At 40.2% G+C, this 19,795-nt stretch overlaps 1 protein-coding gene across 1 annotated transcript in view; it reads right to left on the reverse strand.

Moving 5' to 3' along the window:
- LOC147140343 (sickle tail protein homolog) overlaps positions 1 to 19,795 on the reverse strand; it is a 237,456-nt gene that overhangs the window by 159,147 nt on the left and 58,514 nt on the right. Inside the window, exons 3-4 of the mRNA XM_086043119.1 lie at positions 2,710 to 2,878; positions 2,300 to 2,498 (exon numbers count right to left, since the gene is read on the reverse strand). Coding sequence (XP_085899245.1) covers positions 2,300 to 2,498; positions 2,710 to 2,878 — 368 coding nt within the window. The remainder of the gene's footprint in view (positions 1 to 2,299; positions 2,499 to 2,709; positions 2,879 to 19,795) is intronic.

A 19,795-nucleotide genomic window follows, 5' to 3' on the forward strand; every position in this document is an offset into this window, starting at 1 on the left:
ACCCCGATTTTTCATCCCCAGGTGTCCCTAATGAAGCGGCCATTCTGTTAAAAAATATTGGGACACCCCGATTTCTCATCATCAGGTTCCTTCCTTCCCGAGATTCCTTGTTTCCTTACTTCCTTTCTTCCTAGTATCCTTTCTTCCTCATTTCTTCACCTCATCCTTTCCTTCCTACTATTTTGTATTCTTATTTTGTTTTTTTTTGCTTTATTGATTGTTTTCCTTGCTATCTTGGTTCCTTGCTTCCTCCCTTCCTTTAATTCCATCATTCTTTGTTTTCCTTCTTATGTTCCCTGACTTCCTTCTTTCATTGTTTCCTTACTTCCTATTTTCTTGTTTCCCTTCTGATTTTTTTCAAGGTCATTCAACTTCATTCAACTTCATTCTACTTCATTCCAACGCATTCTACGGTTGCCATTCAGCTTCCTCAGCCTTCACACGCAATTTCTCCAGAAATTGCATTCTCTAGTTGCGTATTGCGTTTGTGGATGGCTGCAGCACCACACTAGCGCACAGAAACAAGCATGGTAGAGATTTAAAAATAAATAAATAAATAACTAATCGAATCGAAACTCGGGATTTGAAAATTTAATCGGGCTTGAGTGAATCGTTGCATCCCTAATATATCTATCTATCTATCTATCTCTCTCGCTCTCTCTCTCTCTCTCTCTCTCCTACGGAATTGGGTGAAATTGCTGTCCCACAACGAAAATCAAATTTTAAAAAACAATTAAGTGTTCAAACCTTGCATATTTAGTAATATCTTGTTATGATCTATTATATCACGAGACATTAATTGCGATACTATTAAACTGAATGTATAAAAAGTCATCTTTTATTTGGAAGGAAGGAAATTTTGTTAAAAATTCATTTAGATTGATTTTCATGTCAAAACCATATATATTTTTTATAAAAATACTCTGTAGAGGGGGAAATGTAAAAAAATATGAATCGGCTAGCAGAATTATTTTTATTCTTTTGTAAATGTGTGTTTCGGTAGTGACAAATTTTAGGACAGCCAAGATATTAGGGAAAAGCTCGAAAATACTATTTGAAAATTGACTGTACTTTTACTATATATGTGTCCCTTAGATATGGTGCAACATGAATACAGTAAAGGTTTTTATTTGAACAAATTCAGTAGAATGGCCCATACATGCTTTTTGGGTGGCACTGTGATCGACTGGTTAGCACGTCCGCCTCACAGTTTAGAGGTCTTGGGTTGGATTCCGGCCCCAGCCTTCCTGTGTGTAGTTTGCATGTTCTCCCCGTGCCTGCGTGGGTTTTCTCCGAGTACTCCGGTTTCCTCCCACATTCCAATAACATGCATGATAGGTTAAATGATCACTCTAAATTGCCCTAGGTGTGATTGTGAGTGCGGTTGTTTGTTTGTCTCTATGTGCCCTGCGACTGGCTGGCAACCAGTTCAGGATGTACCCCACCTACTGCCCGATGACAGCTGGGATAGTAGACTCCAGCATGCTTGCAAACCTTGTGAGGATAAGCGATATAGATAATGGATGGGTGGTATGCTTTTCTTGACGTGCTTGTAAATGTGCTGAAAAAAACGTATTTATGCGGTTTGGATGTTCTCTTTTGAAACAAATGAGGCAGTGTGGAGTGTGGAAATTGTTTCCTCCATGGACTTGGGGAAATACTCGGTTAAAAAAAATGTATGTCCATTATTATTATGGTGTATATATCATGGGCCAGTATTTATGGCACAGGTGTCAAACTCAAGGCCACATCATTTTATGTGGCCCGCAAAAGCAGATCAAGCATGTTAAGTTCCATGATGCTTTCTAAAATCTATACCCAAATTTCAAATTATTATATGAATAATAGCGTTGATATTGCAAGCATTTTCTTGTTATATTATAGTTAAACAAATTACAATTCTTGACTTCTGATTTCAAAACTAATCATCCACAATTTGTTGTGTACTGTATATATCATAACATGAGGAGGTGATTAAACATTTATATGGTTTCACAGTCATAATGGCTCTCCAATCGAAATTGTAATTATGTGGCCCGCAGCAAAAAATGAGTTTGACACCAATGATTTACGGCATTGAAGGCCCCGTAGAGATTCCATTGACATGGCAAAACAGCAGGTGAAATCTGATTCAACATGAAAAAAAATATATATATATAACACTACTGGAAGATGGGCAACCAAGGCATGCTATGAGGAAAATAGACTGTTGAAAATAGACTGTTGAAAATAGCGTAGTACTATTTTATGTAAGTGCTCAGTGCTTCTGATTGTGTTCAGGATATCCTGATCCCCTCACCTGATGTCTTCCAGTTCAAAGTAAACATTGCGACGTGTGTCTTTGATGTAAATGGCCATGTTGGGAGACTGAAGCTTCTTCATGGTGAGCTGCTGTGGAAAAGCAGTGACAAAGAGAGCCCGCAGCGTATCCTCACTGCTGATCTCTGCTGGCATCCGGATCTGCTTTGTCTCATCTCCATACTGTAGGTACAGCACACCTGGACAGGAAAATAAGAGGGTCATATTCAAAGTCTTTGAAGAACCAAAATTATTGCTACAGTGAAACACTGTTCACAAACAAATTGATTTACCAATACAATTTTCAGACATGCGTCAGTCGCATCATCCATGCAGAACATTGTTGTGCTTTCTTTCACATAGTGTAGAAATGGATAAATGCAATCAATCTGAATGTGTCTATTGACATACCAACTGATTCTCTTGCCTGACTGCTGGACCGTCCAATTGGTAGACTTGATCGGGCTTTACAACCCCTCGAGAAAGCAACTGTCATGGTCAGCAACTCTCCATCAGACATATCCTCTGCAGCCAATGCACCTTCACAGATGGTGCTATCAGGGTGTCGAGGGCTCCTGAACTATAACACAGAAGCATACAGATGGATGAAAATGTATTCAATTGTTAGAATAATTGTACATACGTTATCCCGAATTTACTCTTATGGTGTTGCAAAGCATTTATTCAACAGTATAAACTTGATCGTGTCATGTAAGTTGAAGTTGTCTGTGAAGAAAGTAGAACATACCTCAAGCTGCAGCTACAGATAGGAAATTGTGCCTTTATCTCAAGAAAGCTTTCCCGTCTGGAAATTACTTGATTGCAGTGGTCTAAATTACTTTACTGCAGTGGTCTAAAGTACTTTATTGCACTGGTCTGTTTTAACATTTTGTGTTTGTTATTTTCAAAGCAAAGCATTACAATCTGTGATGTAATTTTTCCAACTCTTACACAAATGTTAATGTAACCAGAAACCACCCTTTCGTAAATAAAAAGAGAAGAAACGACAGAGCGTGTTCAGAGCGTTCGGAGATTTGTCACTGAGCACATCTCTGTTCGTTCTCCTCATGAGAAAAAAGTTAAACTCTCTTGTCTTCCTTCCTTGTGTGATGTTTTGTTGAATGCTTTAGTTTGCCTCAACCTGACATTACTTTGGTCCTTTGAGCTGGATGCCAATACACCTAAGGATTCCAGCGGGTGTAGTAGACTCCAGAAAGACCGTGGCCACAGCAGGTATCCTAGAGTGAGCCTAAGATCCTTTTCCAGAATTGGACCTCGACCCACCAGCTGGGATCTGATGGTTGACGGCATTCCAACGGAAGACAGCAGTGGTGAGATAAACTTCTTTAAAGGGAGAAGTGAATGACTAGTGGTCATTGCACGTTAGGCTTCTTTAACCCATTAAGGATGGGAGTGCATAACTGCCTTTCTACCCTTAAAGCCTGGAGCGCTGTTGCGTCTTTCTACCCTTAAAGCCTGGAGAGCATATGTCATTTTCTTTCTTTTTTTTTTTTTAATCCAATTTTTGTTCTCTTAACCAATGAAATCCATCAGAATATACGCGTGACGGTGTCGTGAATCCAAAGAGGATGTTCTGGAATTCTTCTGAGTCATAATGGCGGACACTATCGATCGCGGGAGTTTTGAAATGAGTAACGGCAGTGATATAGACGATGCGCTTGTGGACTTTGAACCAGTAGAACCAGTCGAACGTGATATATGGTTAAGATTTGTTTGTAGACAATGACAATATCAACGTCTTTGTAACGAAATAGAGGATGTAATTACCACTCGATTTTTAAAATTAAAAATAGTGCTTCTCTTACACTGACATTTTATTTTTACATTGTTGATTGAAACAGTAAAGATTATTAAACTCGGGCCTGTGTGCAAGCCACATATCTAAGGTCTCAAAATCTTTTGGAATTATGTTTCTGTCTGTTACAGGGGCTGAGATAGTTATTTTGTAGGTGTTGAATTTCTGGGAAAACTTCAGGTTTTCAGGGGTAATTCCAAAGACGACCTTAGGTTTTGGGGAGCTGTTGAGCCAGGCGCTTTAGGCTTTAATTGGTTAAAAGGGGACATAAAAGAATGGAGGTCATTGCGCATTAGTAAATAAAACCCTGTGAATACTAGTCAATAGCAGGTAAATGCGGAGTCCGACAAATTCCGTGAAAGAGGACGGTAGAGTCCTATGTGCACTAAAAATCTGTTGTGTTAAATGTAAATTGTTCGTAAAGCCCTGCGTGAAGTGTGTGAGTGAACAGTGTGATTGGGAATTAAAATACCACTTGGTATTTGATTCTATATAAGATAGTAGGATTGTAAACAGCAGACTGGTGTGGATGCAAAGGTAATAATTATCCACCCGAAAAGGTTGAAGTGAGAATTACCACAACAGAAAATTTGAGTTGCTGCCATACTAGGGCTGCCAACCATCCCTTGAAAAACAGAATCGTCCCGTATTTAGGAACGTAAGTACGCGTCCCGTGTTGGGTTGTAAAGGGACGCACGCACATTGTCCCCTAATATCGTGAGAGTCAAAAATAGTCCGTAAAATGTCAATGGAATTAATGAACAACATGACAGTTCCCTATATATGACAACTTACGGTAAAGGTCATAGGACATCCCCTGCTCTGTGACCAATGAGCTGACAGCACATTCATACACGAGTATGATGATACATCCACATATCTTATAGATCGAGGTACTGTCGCAAGCTCTGCAGCCGCCCTCCGATTCTGCTATGGTGGCGCAAGCTATTGGTAGCAGAAATACAGAGAGGACTGGAAAGCAGAAAACAACACATAGGTCGAAAAAAGTGTGAGAATATGACCCTACACAAATTCGTTGTCCACCAGGTAATGCCAGAGCTAGATATGGTGTGTAAAGAATGATGGGTTTTTAAACCTCTTATTAAAGTTAAAATGAATGTGCAATGAGTGTCAGCATTGTATGGACAGACATATGATTTTTGGGTGGAATAAATAAGTGCATAAATAAAATTGACAAGTATGTTAAATAGCTATGTAATACATTGATGAATAATGAAAGAATTCACACACAGCCTTACATTAATTACAAGTTCAAACAGATAAGCATAATTTTTACTGTACAGGCAGTTGATATAGTAATACTTTAACTATAAATATGTACAGTAAAAACTTGTTTACATTCTGTTTCTCTTTTATGAAGAATAAATGGATAAATGTGCGAAACAAATGTTCTGCTGAACTGATTAAAGGTGAGCTCATTGTGAGCTTGACATGACATGTCTCAGAATTTTACTCTGCAGTAGTCAAAGACAAACCGCTTTTCGCTGCTGCAAGATCTCATAAGAAATATAAATGGAAAAAATAGGCTGTCTCCACATAATGTGGCATTGCGCTGTTCATAAGTTATGAATGTTCTACTTATTATTTATTGTTAGGCAAGCTCCCGCTATGTCCATTTTTAAAACCCAGTTGAAGACACATTTCTTTTCTCTGGCTTTAGATCGGACCTGAAATTTTCAGCTCTTTTCTGGAGTCAATTGTATATAGTGTTTTATGTTAATTTATTGGCTTTATTTATTTATATTTTTATTATTTATATTTATTAATATGTGTATTACAGCCTTTTATTGTATTTTATTTATTGTATTGTTTGTAAAGTGCTTTGTTACAGCTCTACCTGTTATAAAAGGAGAAAATGCAAACTCCAGGAAGGTCAGGGCCGGATTCGAACCCACGACCTCTGCACTCTGAGGCGGACGACCCGCCAATTCGGGTTTAAATTGTTAAAAATGGTTTCACCCACAAAAATAAATAAATAAACAAACAAAAAATACAAGTCACGTGAGGAAGGTTGAAGGCAGTCAGGTCGGCCGTCCCTGCCGATGAGGTTTCCCTTATTTTTTTTTCGGGGAGTTGGCAACCCTATGTCCTACTGATAAGAAACCAGTTTTTAGAACACCCTAGGTGTTGACAAACTGGATCAAATTTTCTAAAATGCGGATAGGAAGTAGTAAAATAAAACCCAGGGATACACTGCAGTGTAAAGATTGGAGGTTTGTCAAAAAACAGGATCCTGATAAAATAAAATACTTAAACACATGGATAACCAATTATGGCTTTAATGGTTATATACACCAAAAATAGCTGCATTACAGGAATTAATCATAAAAAAACAAAAAGAAAACCCCCAAAAGGATGAAGAAAAATGGTTTTGAGGAAACAGAATACTGGATGAAAGTAGCCTTAAAAAGAGAAAAGAGGGAGATAAAAAACAAAAATAGAATGAAGACGAAACAAAAAAGGAAAAAGAACAATTAATGTTTCATAGAAAGGAGGATGATGAAACAGGACCAGTGTGAAGGGGGACAGAGAGAGTTGTTAAAGAAAGCGAAAGGGAAGGTGTAACTGCCCCCCTTTACTCGGAATTACCACCGCCTCCACATTATGAGGCAATGTCACACAAAAATGACTAGATCAAGCAGGACAGACTGGGAGAACTATTATCCCCCACACTGACTGCTCCATAAATAAGTAATAAATCACCTGACCAAGGACACCTGTATCCAATGATTCAGGTAGCCAACCCAAACACCAAAGGAGGTGCCGACCCAACTATTTTAATCTATAGGACCTGGACTATGGACGACTGTATTTAAGACCCGTAGTGGCCACCAGGAAGATGGAGATGTAAATGCTCTCCATGCAGGTTCAAAAGACGCAATTGGAAACTGGGTTAACAAACATCACATTGACCTGTGTACAGGCATATTGGAGGAATAAGTAAATCACACCATCCATGCTGGAAAAAATAGATAATGAAATAGCAAAAGCTGTTAAATGGGCAGTATAAGTGAAAAAAAAAGGAGATGATAAACAAAGGCTTTTTGAAAGAAATGAAGATAAGACTCAGCAGGGACGCAGACAAAAGGGAAGGGCACTTGAGGCCTCTGCTCCTCTCCTGTTTGGCCTTTCATGGGAGGAGATGTCACCAGCATATTCTGGCCTTCCTCAAACTCCTGTAAATAAGAATGTAGCAAGCCTATACCCACCTCGTTTGACCAAACCTGCTCAAACAAGAAGTGAAACTGCGGGTGCAGGTTACTAGAGTAAAATGAAGGTTGGAGTATTAAGTCCAGACTCCACTCCCAAATTACAATATTTAACTGAAGGGGACTTGTATCCCATGATGGAAGTGGCAAATCCTGCATATGAAGATGAATGAAAGAGAAGGCAGAACAATTCTTGTTTACAGACCCTGGTCAAAATAAGAGTGTGTAAAAGCAGAGGAAAGATTAACACTTTACAAAAGAGATATAAAAGAGTGGATTAAGAAACATGTAACATGTAAACCTGGCCACTAAAAGCTTGGATGATCTTATGAATAGGCTAGATATGCTGAGGGTGCAATATTGAATAAATAAATACATAAATAAATAAATAAATAAATAAATAAATAAAAAGTATGTAGGGAGGAAAGAATAGACATTCTGGTGTAGTGAAAGATAAAAGGAAGATTATTATTCTAGATATACAGGAGGCAGAGGATTATTAAGAGGAGGTTCTTCAAAATTGAATGCAGGAGGTTGTTGGTGTTGTGGCAAAGAAGGACATTGGGCAAGAGACTGTCATCAGAAAGGAAATATAGAAAATTCTGCAAGACTAGAAGATAAGTCTGAAAACAGACAAATTGTAAAGAATGACTGTGTTAGTGACATACAAATAAATAAATAAAAAAAGATACAAACCAATTAGAACAAGAAGACATGCAAGCAGTAGAAGGTTATCTAATTTCAAGGACGAAACATGGAATTATTTTTGAAGTAGCAAGTAAAAATTATGTTTTTGTATGATTCATGAACATGTAGAACAGTGAAAACAGAAAGCCACACACACGCACACACAATATAGAGATGCCCAGAGAGATAATCATTATCAGAGTTGCTAGTGGAGCAATGAACATAGATGTACTGAGAAAACCACTGGCTTCTATGATTAAGAAACCGGAAATCATGTCAGAGCACCTTTAGCAGTGGCTTTGCAGTGTATAGTAAATTTATTTGGTAGAGACTTAATGGTTGCATTGAACATTGCAGTTGTTCCATGCAAAGATGGAATGACGGGAAAAAGAAAGCGACGTGTGGGCATGAGAGTCTGGGATGCCATGATTTTATTGGATTTTGGATGTGGTGCAGATCACATTGAGATAAAAGGAGACCCCTGGTCCTGACGACAAATAGGAGCATGAGGTGCTGATATTGAGAGTTACTGTATTTGCATTCGAATGATACCAATGCAGTAACAGCAACTACTTTGAGTGATGGGGCAGAAAGGTTGTTTAGCTACCATACAAATCCAAGTGTTTCTCTAATGAAACGCAAACATGAGACATGGGCAAATGTAGGCCTTATGGTAGCTAATGACGGCGGCACGGTGGACGACTGGTTAGCACGTCCGCCTCACAGTTCAGAGGTCGTGGGTTCGATCCCGGCTCCGGCCTCCCTGTGTGGAGTTTGCATGTTCTCCCCGTGCCTGCGTGGGTTTTCTCCGGGTACTCCGGTTTCCTCCCACATTCCAAAAACATGCATGGTAGGTTGATTGGGCACTCTAAATTGCCCCTAGGTGTGATTGAGAGTGCGGATGTTTGTTTGTCTCTGTGTGCCCTGCGATTGACTGGCAACCAATTCAAGGTGTCCATTGCCTACTGCCCGAAGACAGCTGGGATAGTTTACAGCACGCCCGCGACCCTTGTGAGATATAAGCGGTACAGATAATGGATGGATGGATGGGTAGCTAATGGCCAACAAGCTATAAGTACAGACTGCAAGCCAAGATCTGGGAATAGAACAGACTTGGCAAAATATTGAACATGTGGAGAATACAGTATACCAACTCCATACACACTGTTAAACAATTTGGAGCCTGAAGCAAAAATATTTTCATTTGAGTAACACAATCAATCACTATACCAGTATACCCAAATAGCAGTTTCTGGTTTGCATTTAAATTTGAAGGAAAAGATACACAATTATCCCATAGATATTGTGAAAGTCACACAATATTCTCCAAAGAAATTAACCCATGTTTGAGCACATTTGATTTTCCATGTTGAGTTAGTTTGACTTATGTTGTTGGTATTCTTGTGGCATATTAAAAAAAAATCTTTTTTGTGTAACATTGCAAGTTTTAGTGTCGAGCACGGGACTAGTCTTGTCGATTATATTGTAAAGGTCATTTTATGACCTCAGTTTTAGTGTAGCACACACATCTGGCACAGACAGTGTGTACTAAGGGAACGCATTTGCAGATAAAATAACTAAGTTAGCAGCTACAGGACAGGAATATGTGTTAGCAATGGAAGATAACATTAAAGACGCATTAAGAGACATACAATAACAAGGTCTCAAAGTTTAACAAGAACGTTGGAAGAAAAAAGGCGCAACTGTCATGTGATGTGCCATGTCAAAGTGATGGTAATACATCTATACTGGTTAAAGCCCTAGTACCATAGGAAGTAAAAGACCTAAAGTGCACTTCCATATTTTAGACGCTAGATGTCGACATTATTCATTTGACGACAATAAACTTGCCAGCCCGGACAATCTTGTATAAAGTTCATTCATTCATTCATTATCCATACCGCTTATCCTCACAAGGGTCGCGGGCGTGCTGGAGCCTATCCCAACTGTCTTCGGGCAGTAGGCGGGGGACACCCTGAATTGGTTGCCAGCCAATTGCAGGGCACACAGAGACAAACATCCGCATTCACAATCACACCTAGGGGCAATTTAGAGTGATCAATTAACCTGCCATGCATCTTTTTGGAATGTGGAAACCGGAGTACCCGGAGAAAACCCACGCAGGCACGGGGCAGGGGGCACGGGGAGAACATGCAAACTCCACACAGGGAGGCCGGGGCCGGGATCGAACCCACGACCTCTGAACTGTGAGGCGGACGTGCTAACCAGTCGGCCACCGTGCCGCCCCTGTATAAAGTTTAAAAGCATAAAACCTAGTAAAATAAACATTCCAAAGTCAATGCTCTCACAATTATTCTCCTGATGCCTATGCAAGTGTTTTTCACTTATTACTACCTCAGGTAATTAGTCCCCAATAAACTAAGCACAGAAGTGCTACAAGTCTATTTTACATGTTGTGATAGAAACAGTAAATCTTGCTCAGAAAATGCTTTGTGTATCAGATAACCCTTTTGCATTTGCTCTCAAAGGATGCCACATGTGATGTGAAAGGAAAGGAGTAAACAGGAAACAGCCTGTTGTCTACATAAACACACTTAATGATAAAATGTCTCGTTACCATCCTATGAAATTAATTAAATAGTTTACTCCGGCTAGGAATAAAACAAATCCGTACGGTTTTAACAAAAACTGTTAAACTTCCTAGGTCAATAACAAATGCAAACGATTCAAAATGAGAAGGAAGCTGTCGTAAAAGTATAGTGGTAACGTTAATAACTCTTAGTTATGTTACTCGCTAAGATTAATTAAATGACTGAAAATCGGATCGGCTATACAAATTTAAAGGTAGTTAGTAACCTAGGTGAATTCCTCTTGACACCGGCTAGGAAACTCTTCCATCCCCTCGCACTGTCGTGTTAGAGCAAGCAAGGGTCAAAGGTAAGTGTAACCCATTAAATGGCGTAGCTGGTCAGGATTTTCCTGGTAATCCTGCGGGTAAGCGGAATCTGACACAACGTTGCAAGACATCTATACATGACCAAACAACTAACCTATCCTATAATAACAAATTATAAAAATGGGCTGATATGTGAAATCATCGTGTACCACATGGGGATCATTGGTATTATACGTCAATATTATACAATTTATGGTTTTAATTCATCTTAAAAAAAAAAAAAAATGTAAGGCATGTTTGACATGTGCAAGGCACAATCCACTATTATTTGGTCATCATAAATGCCTTTTCCAAACGGATAGAACTCTTTCCAACCAAATATCCAGACATTGACAGTGGAAAAGGCACTTTGTAAGGATCAGAAACATTCATCCATGCCATTGTTACATCTCGACTAGATTACTGTAATGCAATTTATTTTGGAGTCCAAAATGCTGCCGCCCGCCGACTAACTGGAGCTCACAAGATCAAGCACATAACGCCTCCCTTCACTGGCTCCCAGTGCATTTTAGGGTTCAATTTAAGATTCTCCTATTGGTCTATAAATCATTAAATGGCCTCGCCCCGGCGTATCTCTCTGAGTTCCTCCACTCCTACGCACTTTCCCGCAGCCTCAGGTCTGCGGACCAGGAGGGACCGAGGACCAAGCGGACCCTCAGAGGGGATCGAACCTTTTCAGCTGCTGGTCCTTCCCTTTGGAATGACCTCCCATTGGATGTTAGGCAAGCGACCTCTGTGTCCACTTTTAAAACCAGGTTGAAGACACATTTCCATTCTCTGGCTTTTGATCCGAACTGAAAGTTTCGGCTCTTTTCCGGTGTCTATTGTATATAGTATTTTATGTTAATTTATTGATTCCACTTTGTTGTATTATGACTAAGTTTGTTGTTTCTATGTAAAGTACTTTGTTCCAGCTCTAGCTGTTATGAAATGCACTATATAACTAAAATTATATTGTATTGTAGGTATGGTGAAAAAATATACAGTGATAACGTTGCCCATTTTGTTAACCAAATTATGAAAAAGATAAGAGTGATCTAAATAATCATTATGCTTACCACTCTCAAAGCGCTGGATTAGCGCGAAAGGATGAATGGAACAAAGTTGAACAAAAAAAAAAAGGGCTGAAGAAGAAACATTGGTATTTGCCCAAATGGGAAGGCACGTTCGAAGTATTGTAAACAACTCCCACAGCTGCAAAAATAGCAGAAAGTGAAGAACTTAACATACACCAATCCAAATAGAGGAGTTTTGCCAAAAATGGCAAACCCTAGAAAGAGAGACCCCGAACCCTTTAATGGCAAAATAAAGAAACACTCTGGTGTTGACACCTCCATGTGGGACTCCTCGATGAATGCCTTTGGAAAATACAGAGCACTGGTGTCCTCAATTTTGGTATCTGTATTATTTGGACATTACACACCGAAGTCACGTAGTCAGTATGTCTTTATTTCCTAATTCCTGCACATTAACATCCGGACACTCAACTCAATACCCTAGGCACTACTGACCTCTAGGGGTAGTAACAAGAACATTACATATCGATACATCTGGGTTTTTTTCTCCAAGTAACGCCGTTGCTTAATCAATTGTTCACCAACTTAAAATCACTGCTTTTCAGGAAAACACAAGCTGTATGTATCTGAAGCATTTTTACTTCTTGTAAACATACTTTTACATTTCTTTCACCCAACCAAAATTGTTTTACATCTCTGTTGATCTCCTTGGTTTTACAATCGGTCTCTTGGGTATTTCTGTTTGTGTTACACATTCACCCATTTCTTTTGGTGTTACAGACAGATCAGGTGTATCATTAATTTGCATTTCAGCTGTTTTACTTGGAACACTGCTGTCCATCAATTTGACATTTTTGTCTTGATGTACTTTCAACAAGTGTCTTCTGTTGCACCTCATGGTGGTTCCATATTCTGTGATGACCTCATATGAACTCGGCGTCGTCTCTTTGAGAACTTTGGCAAGAGGTCCCGTCCCCATTGTCCATCACATCTTACATGCACTACTTCCTCAGGTGCGAGTGAACTTAAAGGTTTAGTTCCTCTGTCATATGTCTCTGTTCGTTTCACCTGCGAAACTGGTGGTAACTTCAGCTCCCTCTGATAACTCACCGATGTCTTGTCCTGAGCTTTCTTCCCAAGAGAAGCTGGTGATAGTCCATTGTCCAGTTGTGTTGCCCTATAGTTGAGTATAGCCAAGTAAGTGTCCTCCTTTGCATCCATGGCATCCATTCGTCAGGATCCTTTTCACTATTGTCACTCCTATTTGCACTCCCTTTTCTGCCAACCCATTGGATTGAGGGTAGTGAGGGCTCGCAGTAATATGGTCAAATCCATAATTGACAGAAAATCTCTTGAAGCACTGACTGCTAAATTGTGGACTATTGTCACTTATAACAGTCATCGGAATAGCATGTCGTGCAAAAATTTATTTTGTGTGTGCCACAACATGCTCTGCTGTTGTTCCTGTCAACAGTGCATACTCTGGGTAGTTGGAATGATAGTCAATAATCAGCAAGTAGTCATTGCCCTTATGCTGAAATAAATCCATTCCCACTTTCCTCCTTGGCTCCTGCAGTTTGCTGTGTGACATCATTGGCTCCTTACTCTGTTTGTATTGGTGACATTGGCAAATCTCACAGCGTTTCACCATGGCCTCAATGCCACTGTGCATCCTTGGCCAATAGAGTGTCTCTCGTGCACGTCTTTTGCACTTTTCAATACCTAAGTGTCCTTCATGCACTAGGTTCAACATTTCAGATCTCATGGATACAGGGATTACAATCTTTGTACCTTTCAACAGCACTCCATCCAACACTGAAAGTTCCCCTTTACAGTGTTGATATGGCTTCTCTAACTTGACATCTCCTGTCAAGTGGATCTGTGTCGTAACCCTCTTTAATTTATCATCTTTGAATGTTTCTCTGGCCATTTCCTCCCATTTTGCTTCTGACACAGGTAAATGAGCTCTAATAGAGTCTATGTGAATCGGCACTTCGTTTTCCGTGGTATTTTGGGTATTTTGTAGACTGGCCCTGCTGAGTGCATCAGCCACAACTAAATGTTTGCCTGGCTTGAACTCAAACATCAGGTCATATTTCTGTAGACGCAGCATTAACCTCTGGATACGTGGTGGAGCATCACCTAATGCTTTCTATGATATAGCAATTAGTGGTTTGTGATCGGTCTCCAGTATCACAGATCTCCCTTTGAGATATTCATGAAACTTTTCAGAACCATACACTGCCACCAAGGTTTCTTTTTCAATCTGTGCATAGTTTCTTTCCGCCGTTGTCATTGTATATGATGCATACGCAATGGGAAACCATTGTGTATCATGTTTCAGAAGTAGTACTGCTCCTAGGCCTTCTTTAGAAGCATCTGTGGACACCTTCAACTGTTTATCCCGGCTCTTTTATCGAACAGGTTTTTACCCATGTCTAGTCTTCTGCATGTTCTGAATGCCACCGTCACATTGTTTTCGTTTCCAATAGGCTTCTTAAAGCTTTTGTGTTAGCTGAAAGATTTGGAACAAATATTCCCAGGTAATTTATTAACCCTGGGGCTTCCTGCAGGTCTTTCTTATACACAGGTTCAGGCATTTACAATACAATACAATTTTATTTATATAGAACATTTCATAACAGCTAGAGCTGTAGCAAAGCACTTTACAAAACAATAAATAATAAACAATAAAAAGGCCATAATAAGTGTTCATCAATACATTAACATAAAAACACTATATACAATTGACACTGGAAAGAGACGAAAATTTCAGGTCTGATCAAAAGCCAGAGAATAGAAATGTGTCTTCAACCAGGTTTTAAAAGTGGACAGGAGGGGGTTTGCCTAACATCCAATGGGAGGTCATTCCAAACGAAAGGACCAGAGGTCGAAAAGGCTCGATCCCCTCTGAGGCTCCGCTTAGTCCTCAGCACCTCAGGCAGCGCCTGGTCTGCAGACCTGAGGCTGCGGGTAGGAGTGGAGGAGGTCAGAGGTACGCCGGGGCGAGGCCATTCAATGATTTATAGACGAATAGGAGGATCTTAAATCGAACCCTGAAATGCACTGGGAGCCAGTGAAGAGAGGCCAGAATTGGTGTTATGTGCTCCCTCGTCCGAGCTCCAGTTAGGCGAGCAGCAGCATTTTGGACCAACTGGAGAAGTTTGAGGGAGGACTGGCTGACTCCAAAATAAAGTGCATTACAGTAATCTAGCCGAGATGTGACAAAGGCATGGATGACTGTTTCTAAGTTCTGATGGGAAAGGAGGGCCTTTACCTTAGCCAGTTGTCAAATGTGAAAGAAGCTCGACTTTACAACAGCGCTGATTTGCTGGTCCGACTTAAGATCACTGTCCATTTTAAAACCCAAGTTTGAGACTGTTGGCTTTAAATATGAAGCCAGGGGGCCCAGGTAAACAAGGTGGGATGTAGACGAGCTACTGTAACCGAACACCATAACTTCTGTTTTCTTTTCATTGAAATTTAGGAAATTCAGTCACATCCAGTCTTTGATGTCCTCTTGGCAGGGCAAAGGAGGTCTTATGGACAATGTGTCTTTTTTGCTCAGGGGGATATAGATGGCAGTCATCCACATAGCAGTGGAAGGAAATACCGTGTTTTCTAAGGATGGAACCCAGGGGCAGCAAATACAATGAGAACAGCAATGGCCCCAAAATAGAACCCTGTGGAACACCATACGATAGAGGGGCAGAGCGGGACTCAGAGGAACCTAGGCTAACAGAAAAAGTCCTGCAAGCCAAATAGGACCGAAACTACTCTAGAGCGCATCCGCTAATGCCCACTTCAAAAGTTCCAGTCAAAAGAATACTGTGGTCTACTGTATCGAATGCTGCAGTCAAATCCAGCAAAACGAGACATACGTAGTCTCCAGTGTCATTTGCCAGGAGGATTTCATTAAAAACACATAGCAGGGCTGACTCTGTGCTATGCATCTTCGTGAAGCCAAACTGGAAAACTTCCATAACATTATGTTCATCCAAGAAAGATCGTAACTGTGAGTGGGGGTGAGGGCTGAAGGAACGATTATAAAATAGTTATCACACATTTGCTGATTATGCTAAATGAACATATGTTTGAGTGATTTAGTTTACAGTATATATGTGTATTGTAAACTAAATATAAGAACGATGTGATATTTGCCTGCAAAGAAGAATATTGCTTCCGCTCTTGTATGAGCTTGCAATGAAGAAATTGCTTCTGCTTTCCTATCTATCAACAGCAGACTTGTTGACACCATCTGATAAGGTTTAGAAGGTTGTGGATGTGACTGAATGTTTTTGCTTTGGCGTAAGTATGACGCATGGACACAGTAATCTTTCACTCACATGCACACACATAGAGAAAGACGTTCAAGTGTTTCCAATGGCTTGCATTAGTTCTCCACCCCTTAGGTTGGAAACACCAATGTATGTAACCAGGGACTCCTGAAAGTAAATAAAGTTGAAGCGCATCCACAGCGGGTTTGCATTTTAAATTAGCCAGCTAATGACCTTTAAAAAGCCTCTGCTGTTAGCATCCCTCCCGCGGCGTCGTCAATCACGGACACTTTTTTTGAGGCGGGTGGGCTGGGGGGCGGAACGGGGCGGTGGCTGACAATGTTTATGAATATGGCCAGAGGGTAGTGGCCGGAAGGGTACCCAGGTTAAGGGTGTATGGTCGCGGCTGGACCGGCAAAAAAGGGTCAAGTGCCCAGCTCTGAAAATTGGATAGCACAGCGTGATCAAGGTCAGTTTTTTTCAGCAGGGGTTGCACTGCAGCACGCTTAAAATGTTGGGGGACCACACCAGAAGATATGCTGCTGATGATAATGGCTAGAACTGATTTACAAATTGTCGGGACAATCTCCTTAAAGAAATGTGGAGGAACGGAGTCATAAGGGGAGCCCGATGGTTTAATATGGCAAACCACAATACAAAAAGAACGTTGACAGATTTCCTATTTCCTCTCACTGTCACCCTGAACACTCCTTTGTGGTATAGGTGTGTTATCATAAGCTCTCAGGTTAATCTTTTTACATTTTACCTGCGGCTTTGTTTTCAGTCTCACAAAGTCTTTCATAGGCAGGATGTTGGCCTGTGCTCCCGTGTCCAATTTGAGTCTCAAATCTGTCCCGTTCACATTCACGTGTGAAACATTCATCCTCAGTGTCACTGATGTCATCTGTTATAGTTCCGACGTAGACTGACAAATCCTCCTTCTCTCTGTTGTTCCTCTCCACGAGTTGTACTTTTTTCTTTGAAAAACAGCACTTTGCAAAATGATTTCTTCCGCCGCAATTTCTGCAGTCTTTTCCAAAAGCTGGACATTGCTTGGGTGCATGATTGCTGCCACACCGCTCACAGATTTGACTATCCTTCTTTCTGGCCTTTCCATTGAGGCTCCTTTTTAAAGTTATCTTCCCAGTTCTTAGCACTTCATTCACCTCCTTGGTCTCCTTATCTTGGAAAAGTCTTTGGTTTTTTTTATTTGCCTTGGCACTCTCCGATGCTTGGCATATTCTCAATTGCCTTTTCCAGTGTGACATCCGACCCTTTTAGCTGGTGCATTCTCAATCTGTCATCTTGAACTCCGATAATAATCTGATCTCTAATCATTGAATCACATAATGTTCCAAAGTTGCATGACTGACTTTTCAATCTTAATCAGTGCAAGTATTCCTCCAATATGCCACCTTGAATAACAGACATAAACAAAATGGCGCTGTATAATTCAAAGTCAGCAAATTTGCAGTAATGCCAAGTTGTAATACAAAAATAATGTAATACAATGTATTACAAAGTGATGGCAAAAGAAAACATGCTTAAACTCAAACGGATGCACTGCCTTGTGAGTGTGTGTCAGCAGGGGGCAGGGGAGGGAGATTAAATCCTCTTCATATGGAAGAACTGGCCCAGTGTGTGTGAATGCACGCTTACTTTAAAAATGCATAATGCGACTGAGCATGGATTTCCCAAACAGCTAAATTGTACTATGCCTTCAATCTCTAGCACCTTGAAGGCAAGGCCCACCTCCCACTTTCCAAACCGCTGACTCAAGTTACACCGAAAGTTATCATTTCATTCTTCAGTACATGTCACACAAAAAATTCAGTTCTGCATTAGACATGAAAATGTGATGCTAAGAATTAAATGCCTGCCAAGATATGTTTTAATCAAATCCAAGACAGCTGTCACATAAGATTACTCATACAATTGTGATTGCGTGTTCGGGCTTGGAGCCAAGGGTACCATGTTTAATTTGCTGGATAAAGTGAGTTGTGTTGGTATTTTTAACTGCTGACATGGAGCAAATGTCTTCTCAGAGACAAAACATTTGAGGAAACTTCTGCGTCAGGTAAAGGTTTACTGAAAACATCTCTGCATGAGATAAAGTGACAGTTACACATCATTTCTAAACCCACAATCATCACTACATTAAAATAATTCCAGTCCAGTAGCAAACCTGTACAAGTCTTCACCATCTTTTCAGAGCCCTACTGAAATACATCTGTATGAATCCTGCAATCCTGTCTCGCTGTATATCAATGAGCCACTGTTTAGCTGCCTCAGCTCCCTTACTGTGGGATGTACCAACCAAGACATACATTGAATCAGAGTGTCAGATTATGTCAATTTTGGTATTCAATGTAAGAGACTTTATTTTGTCGACATATTTTTTTTCCTGATGGTCTGTCTATTAAATGATACTCAATATGTGTGGTCAGTAATACTCTATTTGGGGACCTTGTGTGGATTTTTACGTCTGTCTCTTCCTATGTTGGGTATGCATGCATTCACACACCGGGCTGTGACGCCCGTATTGATAGTGACAGAGAATCATTAGTGGCACCACATATTTCTGTTCACAACTGCAACACTGCTTTGTAATTTTTGACGACCTGTCCAGACACTGCCAACTGATATGTTAAGATTCTAGTTATTTGGAGTGCTGAACAATCAGAGGAATTCCACTTTTATTGCACGTGCTAACTTTTTCAGGCCTTGTCATGGAAGCTAAAATGATTGTCATTAATTAAGGATGCAGCACAGATACACTATGATGAGGCCAGTACTGAAAACCTAAATTACTAGAATACAATGATCTTGAACCACATGAAACCGCAAAACTTGAGAAACATTGTAACTATTCAGCTGTTCTTTGTTGCAATTTATATCATCATAGTTAAAATAATCTTTTCATAGTTTAGTTAGTTTGAGTTGGTGAGTGTGTGAGGTCAAAGACCTTGAGCTCAATTTTTGTAGACAGAACACATTTCACTTATTGTAAAAAGTGACATATCTTCATTTTCGCCCTGGGGCAAGTCTAGTTACTGTTTGAGTATTTGGCAGACCGTGCTGCGCCTCTCTAGACATTCTGGCGGACCGAGGGCATTTTCTATTACATTTAGTTAGCACAGCTGACAATTTGGTGACAGAAAGTAGACTACACATTAGACCAGATGAAAACAGGTCTAATTTGTGACGCATGTGGTGTAACGCAATTTTGTTTGATTTGATCGAGGTGAAGGCAAACAGATTCTGAGCTCCAGAGACATGTGTGATGGATGTCAGCATACTTCATTCAAAAATATGACAGTGTGTATCTCTCTCTGAATAATTATAGAAATTAATTCATTAAAGGAATTATTATTTTTGTTATTATTATAATAATTAATATATTTTTAAAAGCAGTCCCCCTGACCTCGCGGCACCACTATAGGTGGGGGTGTGGTTGTCACACATGATCGCATGATCAGGGATGGAAGGCAGTCTCCAAAAACCACATCCTGGCATCCACCTGGCATCGTCCGCCACTTGAACATGCACATGGT

Source organism: Filicampus tigris, chromosome 10 (assembly GCF_054856515.1).
Source record: "Filicampus tigris isolate MCC_2025a chromosome 10, RoL_Ftig_1.0, whole genome shotgun sequence".
In the NCBI taxonomy this organism is placed as follows: Eukaryota; Metazoa; Chordata; class Actinopteri; order Syngnathiformes; family Syngnathidae; genus Filicampus; species Filicampus tigris.